The sequence below is a fragment of the Emys orbicularis genome, chromosome 9, assembly GCF_028017835.1.
Source record: "Emys orbicularis isolate rEmyOrb1 chromosome 9, rEmyOrb1.hap1, whole genome shotgun sequence".
Classification (NCBI taxonomy): Eukaryota; Metazoa; Chordata; order Testudines; family Emydidae; genus Emys; species Emys orbicularis.
In genome coordinates, this window is record NC_088691.1 from 89930758 (window position 1) to 89956312 (window position 25555).

At 42.6% G+C, this 25555-nt stretch overlaps 1 protein-coding gene across 1 annotated transcript in view; it reads left to right on the forward strand.

The window, feature by feature from the left end:
• The window catches only part of LOC135883712 (multiple epidermal growth factor-like domains protein 6), a 276711-nt gene that overhangs the window by 197799 nt on the left and 53357 nt on the right, over nt 1–25555 (forward strand). Inside the window, 8 exon segments of the mRNA XM_065410949.1 lie at nt 5983–6108; nt 8601–8723; nt 10900–11022; nt 13863–14000; nt 16020–16142; nt 16773–16895; nt 18798–18974; nt 21530–21661. Of these exon segments, the coding sequence (XP_065267021.1) occupies nt 5983–6108; nt 8601–8723; nt 10900–11022; nt 13863–14000; nt 16020–16142; nt 16773–16895; nt 18798–18974; nt 21530–21661 (1065 nt within the window).

Consider the following 25555-nt stretch of genomic DNA (forward strand, 5'->3'; position numbering starts at 1 on the left):
TTAAAATAAAAAACTAGTCCTTTTAGCTTTGTTGTGGGTTTATACACAAGCAAAGAGTTCAATGTTTTGGGGAGTTAAAAGTAGTCCAGAGTAAGGAGATGTTTAAATCATATCTTGGCTCATTTGTTTGGAGACTAGGGGAACGGGTAAAGGAAATGTAGCATGTTAAAGAAACCAAACTCATCAATATATGGTAAATAATTGTCCAGATTTGGCTGGAATCATTCATATTTTTCAGTGCAATAAGGGAAGGTAGCCAAATCCAATGCTCACACTAGGATGAACCAAAGGTATCTCCACTGAAGTCAATTGGGTTACTTCTGAATTATAGCACCGTGAGCACAGAATTTGGCCAATAGTGGTCAAGCAACTTCATACTAGAGATGGATAAACTGGTTTGGAAAAAAAGAGAGATGATAATTTACAGAAAGCAATGGCAAATATTCAAATGTTCAAATGAATTGACCTGGCCCATGTGCTTGACCTTTTTCATTTACTTACTGTGAACAACTTGCAATCAAGTTTTCTACTAACACAAATAACCACAGATGGCAAGTTTCCAATCCTCCCCAATTCAAGGAAATTGAACTTTAATCCACACATGCAAGTATTTGTGACAAAAGTATTCAAATCTATTTTTGAATGCTATATTCAGTTCTGGTTATCTCCTCTCAAAAATGATACAGATAAATATTGAAGAGTCCAGAGATGAATGACAAGAATGATCAGAAGCATGGAGAGAGATACATATGAAAAGACAGGGTGATAATATACTCATAATAAAGATATGAAAAGATTAGGACTGTTTAGTTTCAACTATTTAGACAGGATAAAAAATATAAAGGCTATAAGAAACACTCATGCATCGGACCATAAGCCAAACACTAACTGACAAGGGCTAGGAAGAAACTTTCCCTATTAAAATGTTATTCCAGGATTGTCCATTATGGAAATTCTGGCATCTTCCTCTGAAGCATCTGGCACTGGCCACCGTCAATGACAGGATACTGGTCTGGATGGACTGCTGGTTGTGTCTGGTATAACAATTCGAATATAAATGTTGGAACACTCATCTGATCAGAAAGCAGAAACAAAAATATGTGTCTCTTCTGACCTGTCACAACTAAGCAAAACATCTAGAATTTCCAGTAGTGTAAAACATTTGTAACAATATTTGTTCAGAAAATGCAAATACTTTTGAGAAAATAGCAAGCTGCTCATGCATATTCATGAAGCAGAAAAAGAGGCTACTTCCTCCAAATACATTGGTTTTGGAAAATTATTCTCTTGACTATAGAAGAAACCAACATCCCTTGGCACAAAACCTTTGCCCAGTTCTAGGCTGAACCCAAACCAAGCTTGTTTGAAGACTGTGAAATGTTCTGTTCACTTTTCCCCCCACCATTATTTTTCTTTTTGAAGGAACTTAGAGGAACAAAAGTGCTCCCCCCCAAAAAAACAAAAACAAAAAACCACGTGAGGGAGGCAGAGTTTCTAATATATATGACCTGGAGGTTTCAGATGAATATGTAAGCACATTCTCATAAGATTGCAGCCAATTTTTGCAGACCCAAGAGGGTGGGACAAACTTCTAATAAACATCCAGGTTTGGGGTGCTTTACTGAACAGAACGTTGCTGAAGTTCTCCCAGCACTCCTACGTGTTGAGCCCCATCCAGCTTCCATTGCATTAAAGAGAATTTTGAATCAATAAAAGTATTATAACCTCTTATGAACCCCATTCCAGGGGCGGCAGGTTTGTATAATTTTTGGTGGTGCCCAGAATGGGTCCAAGTCTCCCCCCCCCACCCCCACCCCCAATATATATATTTTTAAATACTGTTTCCAGGCCATTTTTACATTAAGAGTTTAACAGTTTCCCTATATTGCACAATGTGCGAGGTGTGTGTGTGGGGGGGGTGAGGGTTGGGGAGGGCTGGAGATGAAGGTTTTGGGGTGTGGGAGGGGGTTCAGGGCTAGGGCAGAGGATTGGAGTGCGGGGGTGAGGGCTGTGCAGTGGGGCTGGGAATGAGGGGTTCACGGTGCAGGAGGGGGCTCAGGGCTGGGGCAGAGGGTTGGGGTGTGGGGTGGTGAGGACTCGGGCTGGGGATGCGGGCTCTGAGGTGGGGCAGGGCTGGGGATGAGGAGTTTGAGTTTGGGGTGCAGGCAGGCTGCCCCAGGGCTGGGGCCAGAGAGGAGGACTCCCCCCAGCTCTCTCCCCGCCGGCAGCAGTGAGTTCTGGGGGAGGGGCCCCCCACTTCCCCGCAGCAGCACACTCACCCAACACTGTCACTTCACATGCTCCTAGATGCTGGGCCCCTCTCAGGTCTAGGAAGCCCCCTCGCCTCTTGTGGTGGATGCTCGGGGGTGGGGGGGCTGCCATCATGTGTGCACCTCCACGCTCCGCAGGCAGCAGCTGCGTCGCCGCCTCAGCCTGGCGCCGGCACCGCTCCCTTTTGTAGCCAGCAGTGGCCAGTGAGGGAGCGAAGCGGCAGGGCAGCCACCCACTGCCCAGGGCGCAAGCAGGGAGTGCTCCGGGGGAGGCATGCTGGGCAGCAGGCAGGGCCAGGGGAGAGACCCGGTCCCTAATATTAGTGGAGCCCTTGATTTGCTGGAGCACGGGCACCACAGGCCCATATAACTCACTGCCCCTGCCCCATTCCAGTGCCTACAGTGTATCCTCAAATATTCATTTTTGTAGGAAACTAATTTATGTGGTCTCTTCCCCCAATCTCATTAATGACAGTTGTGAATGTATTATGGGAAGATCAATCTCTCTAAAATAGTTTGGCCTGTTCAGTTACATACAGTAGAATGTACAGTTTTGTACATTGGTCCTTTGATGATACTTTGTTTTTTGCCATCGTCCCATCCGAATTGAAACCTCCATCATTTCTTTTTCTTTCCTAGCTTTTTTAGATTTTTGTCCTACAAATCTCCATTCATATTGTAGCCATTTCTAGATGTGTTGATCTTCTCTATGGATTAGGCCATTAAAATAACCAAAGCCTTTCATGTCTCAGTATTTTTTTGTTTCTCCCAACTTGAGCATATAGAATATTTTAACATCTGACTTAAAGTTGAGCTGATTGGTGCCTGGAAATCCACTGACTGCACTGGAGTTTATTCCCTTTGATGCTACTGGAAGTGAAAGGCAAATATGGCTCTTTGACTCTAATGCATAAATCCCTTATGTCAACTGGTTCCTCTGATTCTCGCTCTGTACACTAGAACTGTCAGGATCCATTTTTGTTATGTGGGGCCTCCTTCGCACCAGGGTTAAGAGTAAAGGAGACAAAGAAATGTTACCCACCAAACTATCATCCAGGATTTGCCGTGTCACTAAATGCAAAACACATCAGATTCAGAGGTTACAGTTCCTCTCTCTAATCAGTTTAGGCTATAGAATGCAGTGCTAGAGCCTGATTCTTAAGAGACTGTATGTACCAATCACATGGGATATATATACATCTAACAGTGAACAGCAAAAAACTTTGTACAGATATTTTAAAAAAATGTAGAAGTTAACAGTTTAAGAACCCAGATCATTAAGGGGCAAACCCTGCCCCTCCTCTGTTGTGATGAAACCCTTCGACAATGGAAATGGTTAGGGAGAGGCAGGGTTCTGTATAGCAGATCCCAGGATTTGGCCCTAGAAGATACGCGAGTAGATTTAAAAGTTACACATATATTTATGTCCATTTTTATGCCACAACCTGAGTTTGAGGGTGTCTGCATTTTTTTGCAACTGTTGACTTTGCAACTTTGAAGAGCAGAGCAGAAAGTGCTGCATCCAAAGCTTTGTTATCAGCTGATGAGGGGCAAACATGGAGTCCTGAGTACAGGTCTTGCCAAGTAAGTACAGGGGAAATGATTGATTTGTAAATTATATAGTCTACACAGTGGCAGCTGGTGCCGAAAATAAATGGAGGCACTGCAGATAGCACCCTCTACACTTCTGACTTCTTGAGTATGATCATGTTATCAAAGTGAAAAACTGGGAGACCATAGTCAAAAGTATCAAAGGGAAGTTTTTTGCTGGCCCATAAGTGGGATTGGTGGATAGGTGGGAAGAAAAAGAGACATCCACTTCCTTCTCCCTTCACCTCCCACTTCACAATAAAAAAACCTCAAATGCTTTACAGTTAATAGCGTGTGGAGGAAATAGTAATTACATCTCTGTGACTCACTTTGCTGTTCTCCCCTAGTCTCAAACTCTGCCCTTTGATTTAGGTTCTTACCCTGCCATCTCACCACAGCACACACTGCTGCTGCCACCACCAGTTGAATCCATTTTCTCTAGCACTCAGCCCAGACACCCAAACCATGCCCCTCTCTGTTCCCTCCATCCCAACCCCAAAACTCAAAATGACCCCCTCCTCACACACACACACCTATGCCCCAGGCTGAGAACTCCACCCCTGCACCCCCCCGCGCCCAATATCGCTAGTCCCAAGTGTTCAAAAATCATGTCATATGCCAAAACATCATGATTGGCTTAAAAATATGGAAATTCCACCAAAGAAATTGGGGTGCTTTTTAATTTGTTTTCTAGTTTTTGAGCCTTAAATGTGCACTCAGGTAATTTTCAAGCATATCTCTGTGTGTATGAGGGCTAGAAACTTTTTTCTTTTAAATGAAAACAGAGATTCTCACACAATCCCATGACTCCAGAAGACTGGGCTTTATGAAAAACACCATGTAGTGTGAACCTCATGATAAAATCACGAAAATTGGCAACACGTGACAGTTCAGAACCTCCCCCCCCCCGAATACTCCCCCCTGAGAGTCTGAATAGTCCCCTCACCCACATGCACAAGTACACACACATTTGTGTGTGTGTATACATATATAATCACACATGCACTCTTACACATTCTCTAGGCTCAGAAAACCCATTCCCACTATCTTGCCCTCCCACCCCACCTGATGCCCACCACCACCAGACTCAGAAAAGCTCCATCCCTCTAACTCAATTGCCTTCTCACAAACTTCCAAACTGGGTCAGGGAAAGCAGGAGCAGAGGCAGCAGGGAGTATGTGCGGGCAGCCCTATACTCTGCAACTGTGAGGCTGAATAAAAATAGTGCCACAGTAGAAGCTTGTATTCCCTGCTCTGGGCCTCCAACTCCACCAGTAGTCCTCCCAACAACAGCAGGTGGTATTACACTCTGGAGTACATCAGCCATGCTACTTATTTGTGACCTTATTGGTGGGGTTCCTGTCCATCAGCCACTGCATCTTATCAGTTTTGCTACTCTCCGGTATGTCTACACTACAAGTGCTACAGCGGCACAACTGTAGTGCTGCAACTATGTGGGTATAGAGCTGTACTGAAGAAACTTGCTACAGTCACAGAAGGGATTTTTCCATCGCAGTAGTAAAGCCACACCCTCATGAGGCAGTAGCTAAGTTGCCAGAAGAATTCTTCCATCAACCTAGTGGTGTCTATACCATGGCTTAGGTTGGCTTAACTATATCTGTCTGGGGTCTGAATTTTCATACCCCTCAGCAATGTAGCTAGGTCGACCTATGTTTTAGATGTAGATCAGACCTCACGTCAAAGGGTTGCAATGCTTCAATCTGTGTTGCAACTCTTTGATCTAATGTAAATCTGTCCCTAACAGCTTGTAGATCCTGCTTGGTCCAGTGGCCACTTCAGCTCTCATCCACTTCTGTAGCTTTTCCCAACTTTTCCCTGGTACCTAGCTGGTCATTAATTTCTTCCTTGCCTCCGCTTCATTTCCCCCCTCACCTTCTGGCTGCCTCACCCCAACTCCAGGATCTATCACTGAGGTACTATCACTTCATTTGCCAACTGGGCCTTTCCCTTAAATCTGTGCCTGCTGATGTCCCAGACGGCACAAAGCCCTATCCGAAGTGAAAACTGCATTGCACTTTGCACTGCAATGTACCCTTTGAGTTTTTTCCAAAGAAGCTCGGTTTTTGACATCTTTCATGCATTCATCCTTCCTTTGCTCTAGCTGTCAGTTCCTGCACTGTTAACAATGGGGGCTGTGAACAGGAGTGCATTCAGATCAGTGATCACCACTACAAGTGCCACTGCCATCCACGCTACCAGCTGAAGAGAGATGGCAAACACTGCGAAAGTAAGTCCTAGAGCACTTGACGTGAGCACACTTTAGGAGCAATACAATACCACAAGATGGGGCACATACCTTTGTGCATTGGACAATATATTATTTACAATTTATTTTACACCTAGCTGGCCAGAAACCGCTGTAGGTTTTCAATGACTGCATTAAATATACATTTTTGCAGAGCAAGGTTCACTTTTGTTGACTTTAATGAGCTTGTTACTGATTACATAGATCCCTGGTCATTCTGGACATGCCTTAAACGCTGGTTTGAGTTAAAGGAGGAACTCAAAATCATTTAAATAGTAACATTGCTTAATTGCTGGTTTGAGTTAAAGGAGGAACTCAAAATCATTTAAATAGTAACATTGCTTAATTGCTCATTAAGACATACCTAATTATGGTTTGTGTAATAATTATGACTCAGCATAAGGTATAGTCTTTGTCCATTTTTAGTTTTTGTTATCAGTAATCACACTCTGATTCATCTGTCCTCTTTAGGATATTAAACCAAATTGTCTGACATTTATTATTTGTATTACTGCAGCACCTAGAGACCATAGTCACAGTCCAGAACCCCATTGTGCTAGCTGCTGTACAAATAAAAAACAATAATACTACCCTGTTTTTTTCTCCTTCTTTTGCAAGTGTTAACTAGTTCATCAGTTCTCAAGGCAATGATAACCAGCAGTATACACTTGCATATGTCATAGGTGATTGGGGCAAAATCTTGTGGCCTTACTCAGCCAAAACTCCCATCAAAAAGTCAGCTGTATATTGTTTCTATTCTGCAGTACACTATATATAAAGACTAAGGGGTAAATCCTGCAGTTCTACTCATTTCCAACTCAGCATGTTTGCAGTGAGTTTTGCCTGAGGATTTGGCCATCCAACTTTATGTACAATCTGTTCTGCACAGAGTCAATCTGAGCTGAATTCTTGATGGCATTTCAGTGGAAGATTTGGAGCGAGGTTGTTTCTTCTATGCCTGTTCTGGTGTCAGTGTGGCCTATTGTGTGGCTGAATGTATAACATTCATGTTAATCAAGATGAACCAAATGATGAGACCATTAGCAGGCGAGAGTGGGCAACTGGTCTCCAAAATGGTAGGGCAAAACAGTCGTTGAGTTAAATGGAAGTCTGATCAGGCCCCTAAGGTTGTGACGCTTTTGAATTCTATTACTGCAGTGCAAATAACTGTAAAGGTTCACTCTCTGACACCATTGGGGCTGATTAGGGTTAGCCAGCCACTGAGGGCAGCAGTTCATCAGCAATGGATAGACGATGCTTAGTAATTATAGAACAATAGGGAAGGTGCCAATTTAGTACTGTGGGTTCCTTGTTTCTCAAGGCTGGAAGGAATCTAGTCCCAGTTGTGTTAGGATCTTGTTTGCTTGTTTACCTTCCATGTTTTTTAAAATAATCATTTACATGAGGTAGGCAAGTGTATTTTACATCATCATTAAAAGTTCCTCAACTGCTATATATCTTCTGCCTCTTTCAGCCCACTACTTTGTCATGGGCCAAGTGCCTGTTCAGATGTCAGATATCAACCAAGAAAGGCAGAGGACTAAAGACAGTGTCCTTCATCATGAAGCTCTTCAGATTCCCCATTATTCACGCAAATTCAAAGAAATGTCATTTTTTGAAATCTAATCAATTAAAATGAAATGAGTAAAATGTTATTTCTGATACTATAGCTGTCTGTAAAGTACACGTGCGCACACACACTGTTTTAGTGGATTTTCAACCACATTTTCCTATCTTTTTTAAAATGTTCTTTCTGTTCTTGTTGCGGTATGAAAGATGCACACAAACAGAGGAAATGGAGTATAATGAAACAGTGAATGTAACTGGAAACAAAGTGCTGTCAAATATTTGTTCCTCTTTAGCAATGTCTACATTCATGTAGACATTCGGGTATATCTACACTGCAATGAAATACCTGTAGCTGGCCCATATCAGCTGACTCAGCTTGCAGTGCTCAGGCTACAGGGCTGTTTAATTGTGGTATAGACATATGGGCTTGGGCTGGAGTCCAGGCTTTGTGACCCTATCCCTCTCGCAGGATGCCAGAGCCCAAGCTTCAGCTTGAGCCTTAGGGCTTGTCTACCCTGGCAATTTACAACTTTCTCGATCAGGGGTGTGAAAAAACACCCCCCCTGAGCGCAGCAAGTTTCAGCGCTGTAAAGCACCAGTGTAGACAGGGCACCAGCGGTGGGAGCCGCGCCTCCCATGGAGGTGGTTTATTTAGAGCACTGGGAGAGCTCTCTCACAGCGCTTTAGTGTTGCCAATGTAGACTAGCCCTTAATGTCTACACTGCAATTAAACAGCCCTGCAGCCCAAGCCCCATGAGCCCGTCAGCTGACACAGGCCAGCCATAGGTGTTTAATTGCAGTGTAGACATACCCTCAGTTACAATCATCTTGTAACAATGGAAGGTAAAACCATTTTCAGACAAAAGCATGACCTTTAAGTTGACAGTAAATTTAATTGCTTTCAGTGATGGACCCCTGCACAAGTGGGAATGGAGGATGCTCACACATCTGTCAAAATGAGAGAGGATTTGCAAAGTGTGAGTGCCATCCTGGGTACTATCTTTCTGCAGACAGAAAGTCCTGTGGAGGTAAGAAGCTGCGAAAAAGACTATTTAATGGGGAAGAAGGGCATTATTTGGTATTATTTCAGTGTAACGGCACTTTTAATGGAAATGAGTAAATTGTGTGTGAGTGTGTGTGTGTATGTACTATGTGTATAGAATATAATATTTTTCACACATGCACACATACACACACACACACACACTCTCTCTATATATATGCTGTTTTGTATTACACATCCATATGTGCAAGTGCATGCACACGGGAGTGTGTGAAAATATTATTTTATATATACACACACACACACACACTAAATATAATATTTTCACACACACCCGTGTGCATGCACTTGCACATATGGATGTGTAATACAAAACAGCAGTTCTATTTTATTTTTTGACTATCCCTAGGCCTCCAAAGGTTGTTTTAATAATGACAGTTATACGTTTTAATCCTTTACGAAATTGTATTTACTGTTAATTGGATGAGGATCTATGGATAATCTGGCATTATTCACGTGTGGTCCCTTTTGAAATAATGCCCCAGATGAAGATATTGGAAAATTGGTACAGATAACACTCTGATCTAAATCAGTGACAACCTATTTAGAATTCAAACGGATTTTCAGCCAGGGAACTACTTCCATATTAATAAAGAAACCACTTTGTGGAGAGAAATCATTAAGGCTAAGAATTGCAAATATAAAAAATGATAGGCTTCCAAGTGGATTTTGAGAAAAATCTACGGTAGTTAGGTGCCTAAATCAATAAGATTTAGGCACCTAACTCCCCAAGGTTTCTTTGAAAATTCACATAATTTTGCCAAAATCTCCAGCTTGCGAAGTGACAGCTAATTAATGAATCTGAATAAAATCTTGGCAAGCTTTACACTGTGACAACTTTAGGGAAGCTGCCAAATCTTTCACCCTGAAAACTTCCACAAAGTAACAAATGGTTTCTGTACAGCCCTGGGCCCCACTCTTGCAAAGGCACTGATCACATGCATAGTGTTACATGCTGCTGTGCCATAAAAGGGTCTTGGTGAGGAGCACAGAACTTCTCCTTACCCCAGCATGCTTGGCTAATTACAAAATGTACCTTGGGAAAATTAAAATGAAATAGCCAGAAATGTAAACTTAGAAAGAAATCTGAGCTTCTTAGTTTTTGTTCTTGTGCAGCTATTCTCTACAAGGTCAGAACTTGGCTTTTTAGCATGAGGAATCTTGTTCATTATTCTGTGCTTGAAAGCGATCCTCCTCCTGCTCCTTTGGGTTTTCCAGCTGTGCGGAACTATATTCTTCTGTACTGGCACTTAATTTGCAGAGTTCAGATGGTTTGTTACAATGATGATGGGTCAGAGCACTTTGATGTGTCTGTAGAGGACCCCCTTCCATGTGCATCTCTTCCCCTTTTCACAGGGAAGACGTGGAGTGCCCCTCCTTTGATCAGTGTAGCTATCTCTTAACTCAACTTTTGGATATGTCTACTCTGCACTGTGATTGCAGCATGCATAGACATACCTGAGCTAGCTTTAATCTAGTTCGTGTGAGTACCAATAGCATAGAAGCCACCACAACATGGGCTTTAGCTTGTGCTAGCTGCCCCACGTAAGTACCCATGATCCCAGATGGGTTCCTACAGCCTGCACTGAAGCCTGTGCTGCCCTGGCTTCACTGCTTTTGGTACTTATGCTAGTTAGATTAAAGCTAGCTCAGGTATGTCTGTGTGTGCCACAATCACAGCCCCTGGTTGCAGTGTAGACATATGATGTATGGAGGGAGCTCTGCAGAGTTCAAGGGGTGGTGCAGCAGAGGAGGTGCTGGTCTCCATGGCACCATCCCATGCAGAAATCTTGGTGGGAGGATGTACAGTTCAGGACGTATCCAAACCGATTTGACACTGTCCGAGCAGTATAGATAATCAGGCGTCTCTTTTACCATTGGTTTAAAAGTAATGGGTATAAGGAGTGTGGTCTAGTGATGACAGCCTCAGGTGAAACGTGATATTATACATGTAAAGTATTATTTTGAAGGACGGTATTGTGGCTTCAGTGTTTGTGGAATTGCTCGGTGCTGCCTTGTCTACTAACCATAAGATGTTATTTCAATGGACGCTTCTGAAGACTTCTGTTTATATGAGCATGGAAGGGTATAACTTCTTTAAAATATCCCAACTGATCTCATTGCTGATCTTTGTTTTGCAGACATTGATGAGTGTGCAGAAGAGACAGCCAGATGTGCTCATCGTTGTTTGAACACCCTAGGGTCCTTCACCTGTGTTTGTAATCCTGGCTTTGAGCTGGGGGCTGATGGAAAGCAGTGTTACCGTAAGTGAAAGTTTCACAGCAACACATTTCAGGTGATCTTACCTGGATAATGCAGTACTTCAGTTTTAATGCAATCAGATTAGAACTCCTGGCAATAAAAAAGGATGCAAAATTTCAAGCTGAATATTCTTGCCTTCATCAGAAACACTGCTGTCATTTTGCAAATTTATATATTCTTGAGCATGTATTTCAACCATTACTCCACTGCACACAGCCCCCTTGTTTTCAAAGGGCAAACAGCCCTACTGGTTTACCTTCAAAAGGTAGTGAATTATATGGTGGGTCTGATTCTGGAGTTACCCAAAGACACATATGCATTTTACTGATGTTAGATGGAATTTATTCATTCTCACCCTCATTTTTCTCATGCCCTGTACCTGATGCAAAGGGAAAACCCACATGGGAGCCTGACATGCTTGTCATCTCTCCGGATTTAGTCAGGACTCTCCTGACATTTAGAAAAGTGTATTGAGTAAAAAAGCAAGATCTATGACAATGAAAATAATCAAGGAACTAAGACTACCAAGGCTATTAAATTCCCAGTTGTCCTTCTTCAATCAGTGTTTAAATGCTTCACAGCTGGCTCTCTTAAACATCGTCTACTCAACAAACTAGTAACTTGCTCCCTGTGATGATAAGTGATCCTCAGGCTAACCTAAGGGGTAGATTTTAGATTAATAAAGGAGATGGGCTGGAAAAGTTTGTGTTTTTTATGGGTCTGGTGTAAGCTCTCAGGAATGCTGTTGTAGACAAAAGCATGACCTGTTTTAGTGAAGAGGTAGGCAGTAACTGTTCAATCTAAAGATGCTGGGCAGAGATTTTCAGCAGAATTTCCCACATACATTGCGCACTAGAGGTTAATACAATGTTTGGGAGGGGGGTTGTTCTATGCAATGTTTTAATGAGGGGGGAAAAGCAATTTCAAACCATACAAATAAAACTAAATGCACAATTATTATCAAAACTGGAAAATTATTTGAGATACAAATGAGGAACAATGCATATCACCATAGCAAAAAGAGATGCTACTGATACACAGAAAATTATATCTTATGTGAGCAGTATAAGGGGTCTAGACCACTCAGGTTCATCCTGGTTTTATGCAAAGATTTTTCTTATTAACTGACAAATCTTTGTGGAGCAGAATTATGCATGCCTTGTATACAACATTAAGAAAAAAAATTAAAACAAAAATATTCTGAATCTGTTTTAGGTACTTATGTGGCCAGCATTACCATATTATCTTGAGCACCTCAGTCTTTAATGTATTTATCCTCACAACACCCCTGTGAGACCAGGCAGTGGTATTAATCCCCATTTTACAGATGGAGAACTGAGGCACAGAGAGACTAAAGGCCCAAACCTTCAAAGGTATTTAGGTGCTTCACACCCATTGAAATGACGTGTCCAAGGTGACACAGTAAATGGAGCAAGGAATGGAATCCAGGTCTCCCGAGTCCCAGGGAACCCTCCCCACCCCCCAACCATCATTCCTCTCTCTGAATAAATGGTCATACTTCTTACTATGACCCATATATGGCCTTCTCTCTCTCCCCTCCCATCTGCACCAGCCAGTATTGCAGTCCCTGATTTCCTGAGCATAGGGACTGCTCAGGTAGTGGTGCAAGAAGGGGCAAAGTGTAGGCACCATCACGCATCCACATATAAACACCAACCAGCTGACGTGGCTGGCCACAGAGGCAAGTATAAGCTGCACCTTTGTACAAGCTCCAACAGCAAGCACACACTCTCTCTATATGCTGAAATGCTCCAGCAGGCATGGCAGCTCCTTAAGACACAGTGCTTTCCAGTGCTCCTGCTGGGGTGTTGCAACTTGGATCACCCTCAAAATGGGACCATGCTTAAAAGATGCAATCTGGCTGTATACTTAGAGTGGTGGATTATGATTCACCTTCATTCTACAGGTCTGCAAATGAAGGACATAGGTGGGCATGAGGATGTAAGGAGCTTCCCCTCCCATATGAGCCCTTCTACAGGGCCTGAGCAAAACTTTGTTGGGGAGCATAGTCCGTGTCCATGTTCTCTCGTGTTATGCAGCCACAAGGTGCCTGCAAGAAAACCGAGAAAGAGGCTGAGTGATGCCTGGGTCATGGCAGGGTGAAGGCATTCAGGCTGTGTAGCTGGAGTCTGTGTAGTCTTGGAGCCCCCAGGACAAATCCTGGAGAAATAAGTCTGAATTCCTTCTAAAAACTCCAGCTGCTGTGCACCTCCTTCCAAATGTCCCTAATGTACCAAAGAGTGCCAGGACAGCATGTTTCACGCATTCCTGGTTAGTCGAATGTTTGGGGCTACATTCCTGAGCTATGGTATTCTACATGAATATGAACATGAAAATACCTGTTGGAATAGTTTGAAAACTTATTCTCCCCCTGCCTGCTTTTGCTGGCTGTACCCTAAGAGCACCCTGTTTGAAATGAACAAAGCAAAACCCCGCCTTGGTGAGCCCTCTATCTAATTCTCATGCTTCCTAGAATGCTCACAATCTCTTCTTCTAGTGTGCAAGCTTACTGCCCTTGTTCAAAGTCTATGGAAAGTGCACCCGGGGATATGTATTTTGTGTACACTGGTGCAATAGACACTTTTCTGTAACCGTGGGCCAGCACCAAGTTATTCAGCACAAAGGTGAATACGATACAATGATACAATGGAACATTGTTCAGTAGCCCCCAACATGCTCTTCTAACCTCTGTGTGGGTGAGTTTATATTTTCTACTGCAGTGTTTAGCTTCCCAGCAATCAGTTTATGGACATATTGTATTCTCTAATTACTCTCCTCTTGTGCTTACTTATTAATATTCTTTTGATCATTTCCCTGGAAGGCATCGAAATGGAAATTGTCAATAGCTGCGAAAGCAACAATGGTGGTTGTTCTCATCACTGCGAGCACTCGACTGGTGGACCTCACTGTTCTTGCAACCAGGGATATCTCCTTGATTTGGATGGGAAAACGTGCATAGGTAATACATGGTAAATGCGGCATCTCTTTCAAAGAGGGGAGAGGGTACACATGGTCCATCAGAACAGAAAGGGAGATGGATGTGTAAGGGGAAGCCTAGAATAAAGCTCTCACTTTTGGAGGCGTCTGGTTTTTCCCCTTCCTCTTGTCCTTCCTTTTGGTATTTCAGTAAACTGGAGCTTGTCTAAACTTCCCATTCAATATTTCGACTTGGCCTATTGAGGGTTTGATGGGATTATTACTTAATGCTTCTACCTGCATTGAAAAATGACACCTCCATGAAATTGTTGTCAAGATGACCAAATTGTTCACAGCCCAAATTTATTTCCTGTCTCCTCAGGGATTAAAATCCCTTTTTCTAAGGTTTTCCATATTCCAAGCAACCAGGAGATGATCACCTCTAGTTGTGCACATTGGACTAATTTTCAAAAGTGATGTGCGCCCACTTGGAGTCCACTTTGCAGTAGAGAAGTTCTTCAGCTCCTATCATGCTCATCCATTGTCAAGATTACACCTCCTACTATGTGAGAAATTTCCCATGGGACGTGAAAGCAGGGAAATATTAGATGAGTAGGAAGAAAAATGTGGAGATCTGTGAAAGAGGCTGATAACGGAGAATTTTTAAAACAAGAAGGTCAATTCTGGACTGGATCCTGAAATGAACTGGGAGCCAGCTGGGTTAACAATGGGATTATGTAGCCTTGTTTCTTTGTGTGTATAAGAAGACAGGCAGCAGCATTCTATACATTCTGTAGCCTAGAGACGGGCTAAAGGAGTACTCATAAAGAAGAAAGTTATCATGGTCAAGGTGAAGGTGAGGTGAGAGCATAGATGAAGATTTCAACAGAGCTGAGGAAGTGAAAAGGTGTTCTGACAGCAAAAATCTTTTTCATTGGCTGCAAGCTGCACGTTTCAAAATACACAATGAGCTTTTAATAGAACTAGGAGACAAGATATCATCTGAAATATTGCTGGGCAGCTTTGCTTGTGACATTTGCAGGAAAAGGAATACTCCTTGTTCAAATAATCTGCTTTAATCAATTTTGTGCTGACCTCTAGCCTCCATTGATTGATTACATTTTCTTTCTCCACTGTCTGGTGTGTACATTTCCTAATAATGGTGGTGCCCATTCCAAAGTTAATTGAGACGCTGACCTTTCGCATCTGTGGCTGCTCATCTAGTTAATGGTCAAAAGCATTTTGCAAACTCAGCGTTGACAGGCTACCTCTTGAATCCCCACTTAATAGCTCAAAACACTGAAAGGGCTGAGATCAGCTGAGAGCCTGCAGTTAAATGATAGCAGCTTGATTCTTCTTTCCGTTAATCAGGACAACAGTTTTTGACCACATAAATTTCCCTGCTTATACAAGACACAATGAGATGGTGGCAAGTTGAGTATCAAAAAGTAAAATTGCTTATAAATATGTATCTTCTTCTTCTCTGAGAATGCTTTGTTGAATCGAAGGTTTCTGTTCACTGCTGTCTATTTTATGTCATAACAGGCCTGAGGATTGAAAATATTCATATGAAAAATGATCAGCTGTAGATTAATTAATAGTGAAGAGATGCTAGTTATATGCTAGGGTGATTTAGTTGTTGTTGTTTTATTGGTATTTTGGTAACACATAGGAGCCCCCCTCTCATGGACCAGAATGCCAGTCCTGGACCAGTTCTAGATGCTGTACAAATATAGAATAAGGCCCCTGAGACAAAATGTAGGCAACACCTGTTCTTAATATGTGGCAGTGTTCTTGTAGACAGCCCTGTCTGAAGGTTTAAAAAAAATTGAGATGGGGGAGGTGATAAATAAGACACAGAAAAACTGGCCACTGAAGTACATTCTCTTTCCTATGCAAATTACAAAACCGTGAGGGCTAAAATAACCGAGAGTGCATTAATAACATTTTTTTAAAGTAGATTCATTTCACGAGTCAGATGAGCAGGTTGTCTGTTCAGCACAATCTGTGTTTGAATTGCCACCAGGAAGCCTAACTGAACCCCCCCCCTTTCTTCCTTCAGACCTGGATGAATGTGAGTCCAGCGAGGCCTGCTGTTCCCAGTTCTGCATCAACTACATTGGAGGCTACGAGTGCAGCTGCAAGGCAGGGTTCCGGCTTAACACCAATGGCTGCGTATGTGATGGTAAACGGCTTAACACTGATGGCTGAGGCTGACTCAGAGCACAAAAGGAAAAAAAGATTTCAAAGCTTCTTCTAGCGTTTCGTAGCAATTTCCCTGCTAAGAGAGCGTGGCAACAAATACTGCTTTGTTGATAGGATTTTAGCACTGTTTCCATTTTATAACAGGGGGGTGCAGTAATGACTAAGGGTTGCATACAGACAGGCCCCTAAGCAGGAGCACAAGAGATGAGTCAGCATAGAAGGAGCCTTTTTCCCCTTCCCCCATGCACATGATACATGGACATGTCATAAAAGTTGATTGCCTTAGTAATCTTACATGAAGGGTGAAGCCCAATATTTGGACGTTTGGCTAAACCCTAGAAGTTGGGATACATGTCCAGAATTCTTGGACCTACATAGCGGTGCTGTATTTCTGGTGCTTCTAGCTGAGCCATAAATATGGCAAGAATAGCCTCTTCCCTCATGCACTTATGGTGAGAACTGGGGAGCACAAAGGTCCATTGGAATGGGAAAACAATTAAACAACGTTTTCCAGATTTCCAGAATGAGTTTTAAATTTTGGACAAAGATTCAGGTAGGCTCTTGCTTTATCCAAACCTGTCACTAGTTACCATTAATATTTGTTTTCCAGATGTGGATGAGTGTCTTGGTGACAATGCCAGCTGTGACCAAATCTGTGTTAATTCTCTGGGGTCATATGAGTGCATGTGTAGAGAAGGCTACAGACTTAATCTCGATAGACATTCCTGCATCTGTAAGTTATTGTAAAGCTTGAAGACAATTAAACACTTCTCACCAATTTAGAACATGACTTTAGAGTCAAGATTTCTAAAAGAGACTAGAGATTTTGGGTGCCCAACTTGAGACACCTTAAAGGTAGCGAAGCCAAGCCATATGAAGCATGTAGGTCCCATGTGAGCCCTCAAAATAGTGGCTTGGCCATCAGATTAATGGAAGATGTGTGGCTAAATTTACTGCACTGCTCTCAAAATCTCAACCTATTTTATTTTGACAAGTTAATATTGCTCTTATTTCAATTATATTAAGAAGATAGGCATCACATAAAAAAATACAGAGATTCAAATTCTGCTCTGTTAAACCAGTGAAAATCCAGAATATCCCCACTGAAGTCAATGGAGTGACTCTGGATTTCTACTAGTGTAACTAGGACAGAGTTTGGTCCAATGACTGCTCATTTAATAATCTAGTTTAATCATTGACTAAACTATGGGAGGGAGCTTGATATTTATATCCAACTGAAAAAAACCCAGCTAATTGTATATTCTTGTAGTGCTGAATTTTCAGCTTTTCATGTGTTTTAGAGCCAGGCCCAAAACAAAAATCTGTAAATTGAGCAGCAGATCTAAATTCAAACTTGTAATGTTTACAACGTGATCGAAATACTCCCAGATTTGGGGGAGGGAAGGGGCAGGCAGCAAGGGGATGGGGCTTATAATTCCAGGTTTGAACTTCAGCATGCTCAAATTTGGCCCAATATAGGGTATGTCTACAGTGCAATCAGAGTGGGGACTGCAGCATGTGTAATCAGACAGGGCCGGCTCCAGGCACCAGCGAAGAAAGCAGGTGCCTGGGGCGGCCAATAGAAAGGGGCGGCAGACTGTCCGTTGTTGGGACGGCACGTCCGGGTCGGCGGCGGCAGCACTTCAGAGGCAGCTCAATTGGTCCGCTTCAGTCTTCTGCGGCAGTTCGGTGGCGGGTCCTTCACTCCCTGTCTTCCTCTTCGGCAGCACTTTGGCGGTAGCCCAATCTTTTTATTCCCCCCCCGCCACTTGGGGCAGCAAAAAAGCTGGAGCCGGCCCTGAGTCAGACCCAAGCTAGCTTTAATCTAGTTAGCTCAAGTAAGAATAGCAGGGAAGCCACAGCAGCACAGGCAGCGGAATGATCTGGACAAGCCCTCCCAGAGCCCTGCATATGTCCTTAAGGGGCAAGCTTGTGCTGCTGCCCAGGCTTCCCCAGCTTTACGGCTATTGTTATTCAAACTAACTAGATCAAAGGGTACATCTACACTTACTTCCTGGTTCGGCGGCAGGCAATCGATCTTCTGGGATCGATTTATCGCGTCTTGTCTAGACGCGATAAATCGATCCCGGATCGATCCCGGAAGTGCTCGCCGTCAATGCCGGTACTCCAGCTCCGCGAGAGGAGTACGCGGCATCTACGGGGGAGCCTGCCTGCCGCGTCTGGACCCGCGGTAAGTTCGGACTAAGGTACTTCGAATTCAGCTACGTTATTAACGTAGCTGAATTTGCGTACCTTAGTCCGAAGTGGGGGGTTAGTGTGGACCAGGCCAAAGCTAGTTTGGGTATGTCTAAGTACTGCAGTCACACTTTGATTGCAATGTAGACATACTCATAGAGATACTGTTGGTTTGAGCTGCAGACTTGTCCAACCCCAGATTCAGAGTTTAGATCTAGGGTTTTAGATGAGGCTCAGTTGTTCTTTCCTCTCTTTTTTCTGCTAATATGTACTCCATTAATATGAATAATAAAACAGATCAAGTGTGACTATTTTATGTACTGTACATTTTAAATAATATCGGTCTGACTTGAAAAATCTAACGCACAAAAAGCTGTAAAAGGAGGACTGAACTCCGGAGTGGTAAGATGAAGCTCTGAAGCTGGCTCTGTGTGCTTAGCACTAGATGATGATGAGCTGGAGGAGGAGGAAGAAGAGAAACTGGAGATCGCTAGGATTCCAGGTCTTCGGTTCAGAAGACCTCCTCAGCTGCTTCATTATGCTGCTGCACTTGGTGCCTTCTATGAGGATGAGGACAAAGATGTACGAGGGGAACTCACTCTCATGCGTAAAGTTGGTAAGTAAATTAAAAGATTGTAATTTTTGGGAGAGAAAACACATGGTGGCCATAGCCAGCAGCTTTGTGAAGGGTGGAGATTCTCTAGGGTGGGAAAGAGATCTTGAGGGGAGAATGAACAGAGCCAGGAAGACTGGAGCTGACATGAGGCCAGACAAAAAGACAGAGCGCCAAATTCTGGGGGGGAGGGGAGGGGGTTGCCTTCAGAGGATGTTGGAAGGAAGTGTGCTAGCCAAAGACAGGCTCCCTGAATCATTCTGAAGGCTGAGGGTGGCTTCAGTCAGAATGGCTATGGGGGAAACACGATTGCCAATAGCCCTGACTGCTACCTCAGAAAGGGGCAATATTCTCCGCAGTGCCAGTGCTGCTGGATTTCAGCCTCACAGAAAATCTAGATAAAGAAATGTAACGGCTGAATATTTTGTGCAGTGTATGTGGAAGGAATGATGGTATTGATCTGGTCATAAACTTGAATAGTCAGTGTGTGTGTAACCATAGAAACGTACACATGCCATGCCATGTATTTGCCTGAACAAGTGTGTATCCAACCTGAAAGTTACCTGAGACTCAACATCCATGTTGTTCCAGCCAAATAAGAAGGCTTGGTCATTATAATATAGACTCAAAAGCACTATGCTTTCTTTTTGGTGGATGCATAACTTGCTCATAGTGAGAGAACAATTTTTTTTTTTGGTATGGTATCATTTTTGTAATTGCAATGTCTAATTACACTTCAGAGGGACTTTGTTCCACAGCCAGAATTCAGGGGCTAGTCCTGGCTTTAATCAAACAATTAAGTTTTATTTATTAAAAAAAAAAAGATAAAACTTCCAAAAATGATGTGATGTTTAACTTGCATTTAAACAGAAAGCAGATACACTAGAAGAAAGAGTAAAGCAACAGCCAGTCATCCATAGCAAGTTATTGTGAGACTGACAAGCAATATAGCCACATGAAAAATTAACAGCATAGGCACCAAAGTCTAATATTGATTGCCCAGTGTTGGTGTTTTTTTCCACTATTGAACCTATGTCTTTTTAGGGGGTTGTAACTTGGTATCTGAGCTGCTGCACTTTTCCCAAGGCTGATGTAGGGTGCCAAGATTGGCTGCTCTAATACCTTAAAGGTGGCAGTGATAGAAGAAAGAAAATATCTTTTAAAGTTTACAATTTTTTAAAATTCTCAAATATAAAATTATTTATTCCTAGTTTCAAAAGTCTTTTTGTGCTGTGCTCTATATTTTAACAAAACAGCCTGTCAAAACATGTCCTGTTGCAAGCTGTTAGACTGTACTATAGGTCTAGTGGCTTTTACTACATTTTTAAAATAAACACGGTAACCTTTTCAATGGCACTTTGCATACGGATATTTAGGTCTGATTTTTCAAAATTGTTCTCAGAGGTAGCTCCTGAATTCTGAACATGTTTGAAAATCTGACCACCTACTCAAGTTCCTCAATGGAAGCTGTTGGGTATTGATTGGCTTAGAAAATCTGGCCTTACATATAAAATAACAGATGAAAAACAAGCAACCCACTGACTTAATATTAGCTGAAGGATTCTGCCAACTTCATTTTAAACACTCATCGAAATCCCCTTCCAAAAAAGACTCCTGTTATACCCCTCAAACCTCCTGAGAGGACAGGCTGATTAAATGGATATGCTAGTAATATAAAGCAGATATTTCAACCCGGGGCAAGTTTTTTCCCCTCAGCCTATGATAAACACTATGTAGAAGGCAAGCTTGTACTTGCAAGTGTGTGTGGATTTGAAGGGGGTGTGTATGTGTGTGACACACAGACAGAGAGAGAGAGAGAGTTAGAAAAACAAATACATTTTCATGTAAATAAAATGCTTACTTATAATCACAAACAAAAAAAGAGATGATAAACTTTCCTAGAATAATTTAAACTTTGCTCTTGGAATATATTATGAGTATATTGATAATATATAGGACAGCTTCCAGCTGCTGTAATGTGAAAAGAGGGGGTTGGAGAGATGGCAATGGATATCCTCTCTCAAGAAATGCTGTTGAAAAGAGGTGGTAGTTGATGCGATCCAATCCTCCTAAAAACAAAAATATTTGCTCTTCAGAAGTATTTTCTTAAGACCTCTCTGGCAGGGATTTACAGTATCATGAGGGATGAGAGACAGGGAGCCCAACTTTCCTTTGTTAGGCTACAGAATTTTAAGAGGGGAACTTCAGGACCTCATCCAGCATCTCCGGGGCTTACATCATATCCTGAAGAGCAACAGACTTGGACTCTGGTTGGGCAGTGGTGGAGCTGATTTCCAGTGTTGAGAGCCCTTCACCAAGAATGCCCTGCCAGCAAAAGCCCATCATGTTTAAACTTGAGGACTCTTCTTGTCAAGACAAAACACGTTGACATTTGGGAAGATCCATCAACAACACCAATGCTGCTTTCTTTAGATTGACAATGCTCCATGGATTTCCTTCTTTGTGTGTGTTTGGAATGATAGTGAACAAGTTAAAGCTTATTAGTCGAAGGAGCATGTTCCTGTGCTCACTGAGCCTTCTGTGCTTTTCCATTTCAGTTTGCCTGGATAACACCTTTGGCAATGATTGTAGCCTGAGCTGTGATGACTGTATAAATGGAGGCAAATGTAACAGTGAAAACAGTGGCTGCATCTGTTCACCTGGGTGGACTGGACTTATATGTAATGAAAGTAAGTACTGTATGTTTGGACAACATCCTACAGTTAATGGGTCCTTGCCCTATAGCACTGGCCTGGCAAATCCATAAGAAGCAGAAACAGTCTGCTCTTTGCTTTTGAGCTGAAAAGCTGTTTAAGGAATAGAACTGCCCCATTGAAAGATCTCATTTGCAACATTTAATTACAGGTGAGGCAGATACAGCAGCATCTTAACCTGATAGGCCCCCATGTCCTATGTGGCACATTAAGCCTAAAATATAAAAGAGGGACCCTGAATTATGCATCAGGAAACTTAGAATTATGAAGTATTGCCACATCCAGTCCAGTAAAGTGCAATCAGTACAATATCCCTTGTTTGTCTTCGAGTAATTGCATATGTCCATTACAGCAAGCGTTGTGCACTTGGTGCACCAGTACCAGAGAGTTTTCCTTAGCGGTGCCCTTAGGAATCCATAGGCCTGCACCCTGGTGCTCCTCATGCTCCAAGATCAGGGTATAAAGGGCAGAACCCCCCTGCCCAACCTTCAGATTCTTCTTACAATCCATGGTCTGTGGTTAAAGCACTCTGTCTCTTGTTCCTCTGGGAATGTGCAGTTAGTATTTTTTGCTTGTTAGTGGTACTCATTTTTGTGTCCTCAAGCCTGCCTTTCTTTCTTTCTTTCTTTCTTTCTTTCTTTCTTTCTTTCTTTCTTTCTTTCTTTCTTTCTTTCTTTTATAGCGCTCTAACTTGCTGGCTCAGGGGTGAAAAATCACCCACCTGAGCGCAGCAAGTCTGAGCGCTTTAAAGTGCTAGTGTGGACAGGCTCCGAGCGCTGGGAGCTAATCCCCTTGTGGAGGTGGATTACCAGAAGTGCTGGGAGAGCTCTCTCTCAGCACTCGCGCGCGACCACACTCGCTCTTCAAAGCGCTGCCGCAGGAGCGTTCCCGCAACAGCGCTTTGAAGTTTCCAGTGTAGCCATGCCCTTAGTCAAGACACTCTTGGAAGAGACATAAGTGCTCAGAGCCCTCTCAGGCTCCCAAGCCAAACAAGGGGATGGCTTCCACATAGTCAAGGTCCTTGGTTCAGGATTCTTTGACCTCACAGGCTTGCCACTCTGGTACCGAAGGGAGAGACCTTCCTGGTACCACTCCCTACTGGCTCGATCAGGGCAGAGCCATTGATTCTGGTTCCCAAGCCAGACATGTTGAGGCTGCCTGCTTCCTCATAGTAGGTGCTGGAGCCATCACCCATGACCACAACTGGGAAAAGACCTATCTCAGTACCAACCAGCCCGGACGCCTACACAGCTGAGGAATATCTCCTGTACTGTACCAGCTCCCTCATTGGCCCTACTGAGTTCCATGGGGCATGCCTATGAGTCTAGATCATTATCTTTGCTATATTACACAAACCGGTCCCTGAGAAGTGAAGCCCCTTTGCCTGGTACCAGCAATCGGCTGGAAGTCTGTATTCATGTCCTATACAGAACAAATGAGGGGGCAACCCGTAACAGCCCAACAGCTGTCCAAGTGGATCACTAACTGTATCGTCATGTGTTACAGTGCCAAGGGTGTTACCCCTCTGGAAAAGTTGTCTGCACATTCAGCTCACTGAACATCCATGGCATTTGTGAGTAATGTCCCAGTTGTGGACATTTTCAGAACGGAAACGTGGTCCACAGTCTACACCTTTGCTAGATATTATGCAATTATTACTGCATCAAGGGAAGATGCTATTGTAAGGAAAGCAGTTCTGCAGTTCCTCTTCTGATGAAACTCCTAGTACCGCTTCCATTGAAACTGCCTCAGAGTCACTTAGTGTAATGGACATATGCAATCACTCAAAGAAGAGAGAATGGTTAATTGCTTTTCATAACTCTTGTTCACCAAGATATGTTGCATACGTCCATTATGTGACTCACCCTCCTTCCACAACACATCAGAGCCTTTAATCTAAGAGTCCAGTACAAAGGATCTGATGGGTGAGCAGGGTGCATCTGCCCTTTATACCCTCAGCTCAGAGCACTAGGACACAGACGGGGCTGCCTAGCATGGCCACCCCTACCATTTTTTCTAGGGCTAGCAGAAACTCTCCAGCACCAGTGCACAAGACATGCACACCCCTGGTGTAATGAACATATACAACAAATCTTGAAAAACAACATATATGAAAGGTGAGTAACCATTCTTTATGTGTTTGTTTTTATATCAAGTCCCATTCATTTTATACACTGTCCCCAAAATACTAATGTGCTGCAGGGGGTCTATGCTGTAGTCCATCGCTCTCTTGGCTTTTTTCCAAAGATCTCTTTTGGCAGAGAGTACTGCTGTTTGGGTTGATGCAGAAAGTAAATATGGTTTGTCCAAGTGTCCCTTTATGGTAGCCCAGACAAGCTATCCCAGTCTTTTATTGTGTTGGTGGACTTGTGACTATTTTTATGAATTTTCTTGTTTATTTACCATACTATATGGGAGTTGTTTTTTAGTAGCAGAGTTTTTAATGCTCAGAATTCTCTAACTGAACCTGGTTGATAAGCCAGTGCCCTTTATATGGAAATGATGTTACAAGAGATTCTCTTTTTTTTTCTTGTCTCTGCCTCCTGGTAAAAGAACTTTCATGCTCTGTCAGGGTAGGTGCATAGGGATGAGGAGAAACCAAATGGATAGGTAGCATGCTCATTTCTTGATGTACCCTACATATTTTCTTTATCTATGTAAAGCCAGTCAGAGCTTGTGCTTTCATCAATGGAGTTTTCACATTGTGGTGGTTCTTATGGACCCATAATGGTGTCATGGAGAAAGAAAAGGTGACAGCAAGTTACTGGAAGAGAGAAAATTTTGCAATCCTAATGACAGTGGGGCGGGTTCCTAGGATTGATCAACTGCGAGTTTGATTAGCATGGACTGGGGCGCCGTGATGGAATGAGAACAAAAAAGATTAAACTGTGATAGTTTCTAGTTTTGCTATGCATCATAGTTAGAGTTCGTAAGCCACTGTGGTGTCTTTTGGCTCTCAAATTGGGATGTTTTACCTATATTCATAATGTAATAAAGTTGCTCGGGCATAAACTGTAAACTGTGTGAGGCAGGACCCATGCTCTCTGCTGCCCTTTACAAATAATATACTTACAAAGGATTTTCATGTATTTAATCCAATGGAATTTTTTTCTATCTTTAAAAAGAATACAGAATTGTGGAACTGGGTTATTGGCCAAATCCTCATCCCACTGAAGGCAATGTTGGTAATGATAATTTGCCCTGTATGGATCAATGGAAAATACAGGATTTGGCCCTCTATGAATATCAAATTTTTTTTCTCCCTTTCTCTTTTTTAATACCAGCATAGATCACAGTTTTTAGGGAAGCTAATAGCTGGGCAAATGAGGAGCTAAATTTCCATAATAATGAATGAAAGAAAACTGGATGAAAATTAATGCTGAATCTCAGGTTTCTTAATGTGTGTTGATAAAATGTCAATTAAGTCAGTTACTGAAGATAATCCCAGCAACTGTATTTACCCAACTCAAACTGAAAATAATGGAGCTCTGCTCTTTTACAAAAATTGTTTTTTGCTAGAACAATCACAGCTTTACCAAATGGAGTCGGCTGCTGTATGTATTATCGACATTTGAACAATATAAAATGTCTCTGGAACATCAGCGAATCTAACTTATTTAGCTAATGGCAGCAATATGTCTTCTAAATAATTACCTCCAAATTTTCACAACTTTTGAGCCTGGTAACTCTCATTTATAGTCAGTGGGTGTTAAACCCCATGCGTGGCTTTTTTTTTTAAGATGCCCGGGATTGCATTTAGCTAAAAGACACATTTCCCATCAGATATTTGAGTTTTGTTACTTCGGCTGTCATTTTTCAATAACCTCCATGGAGACAGATATTATTGTATATGGAAACGAGAGTGACATG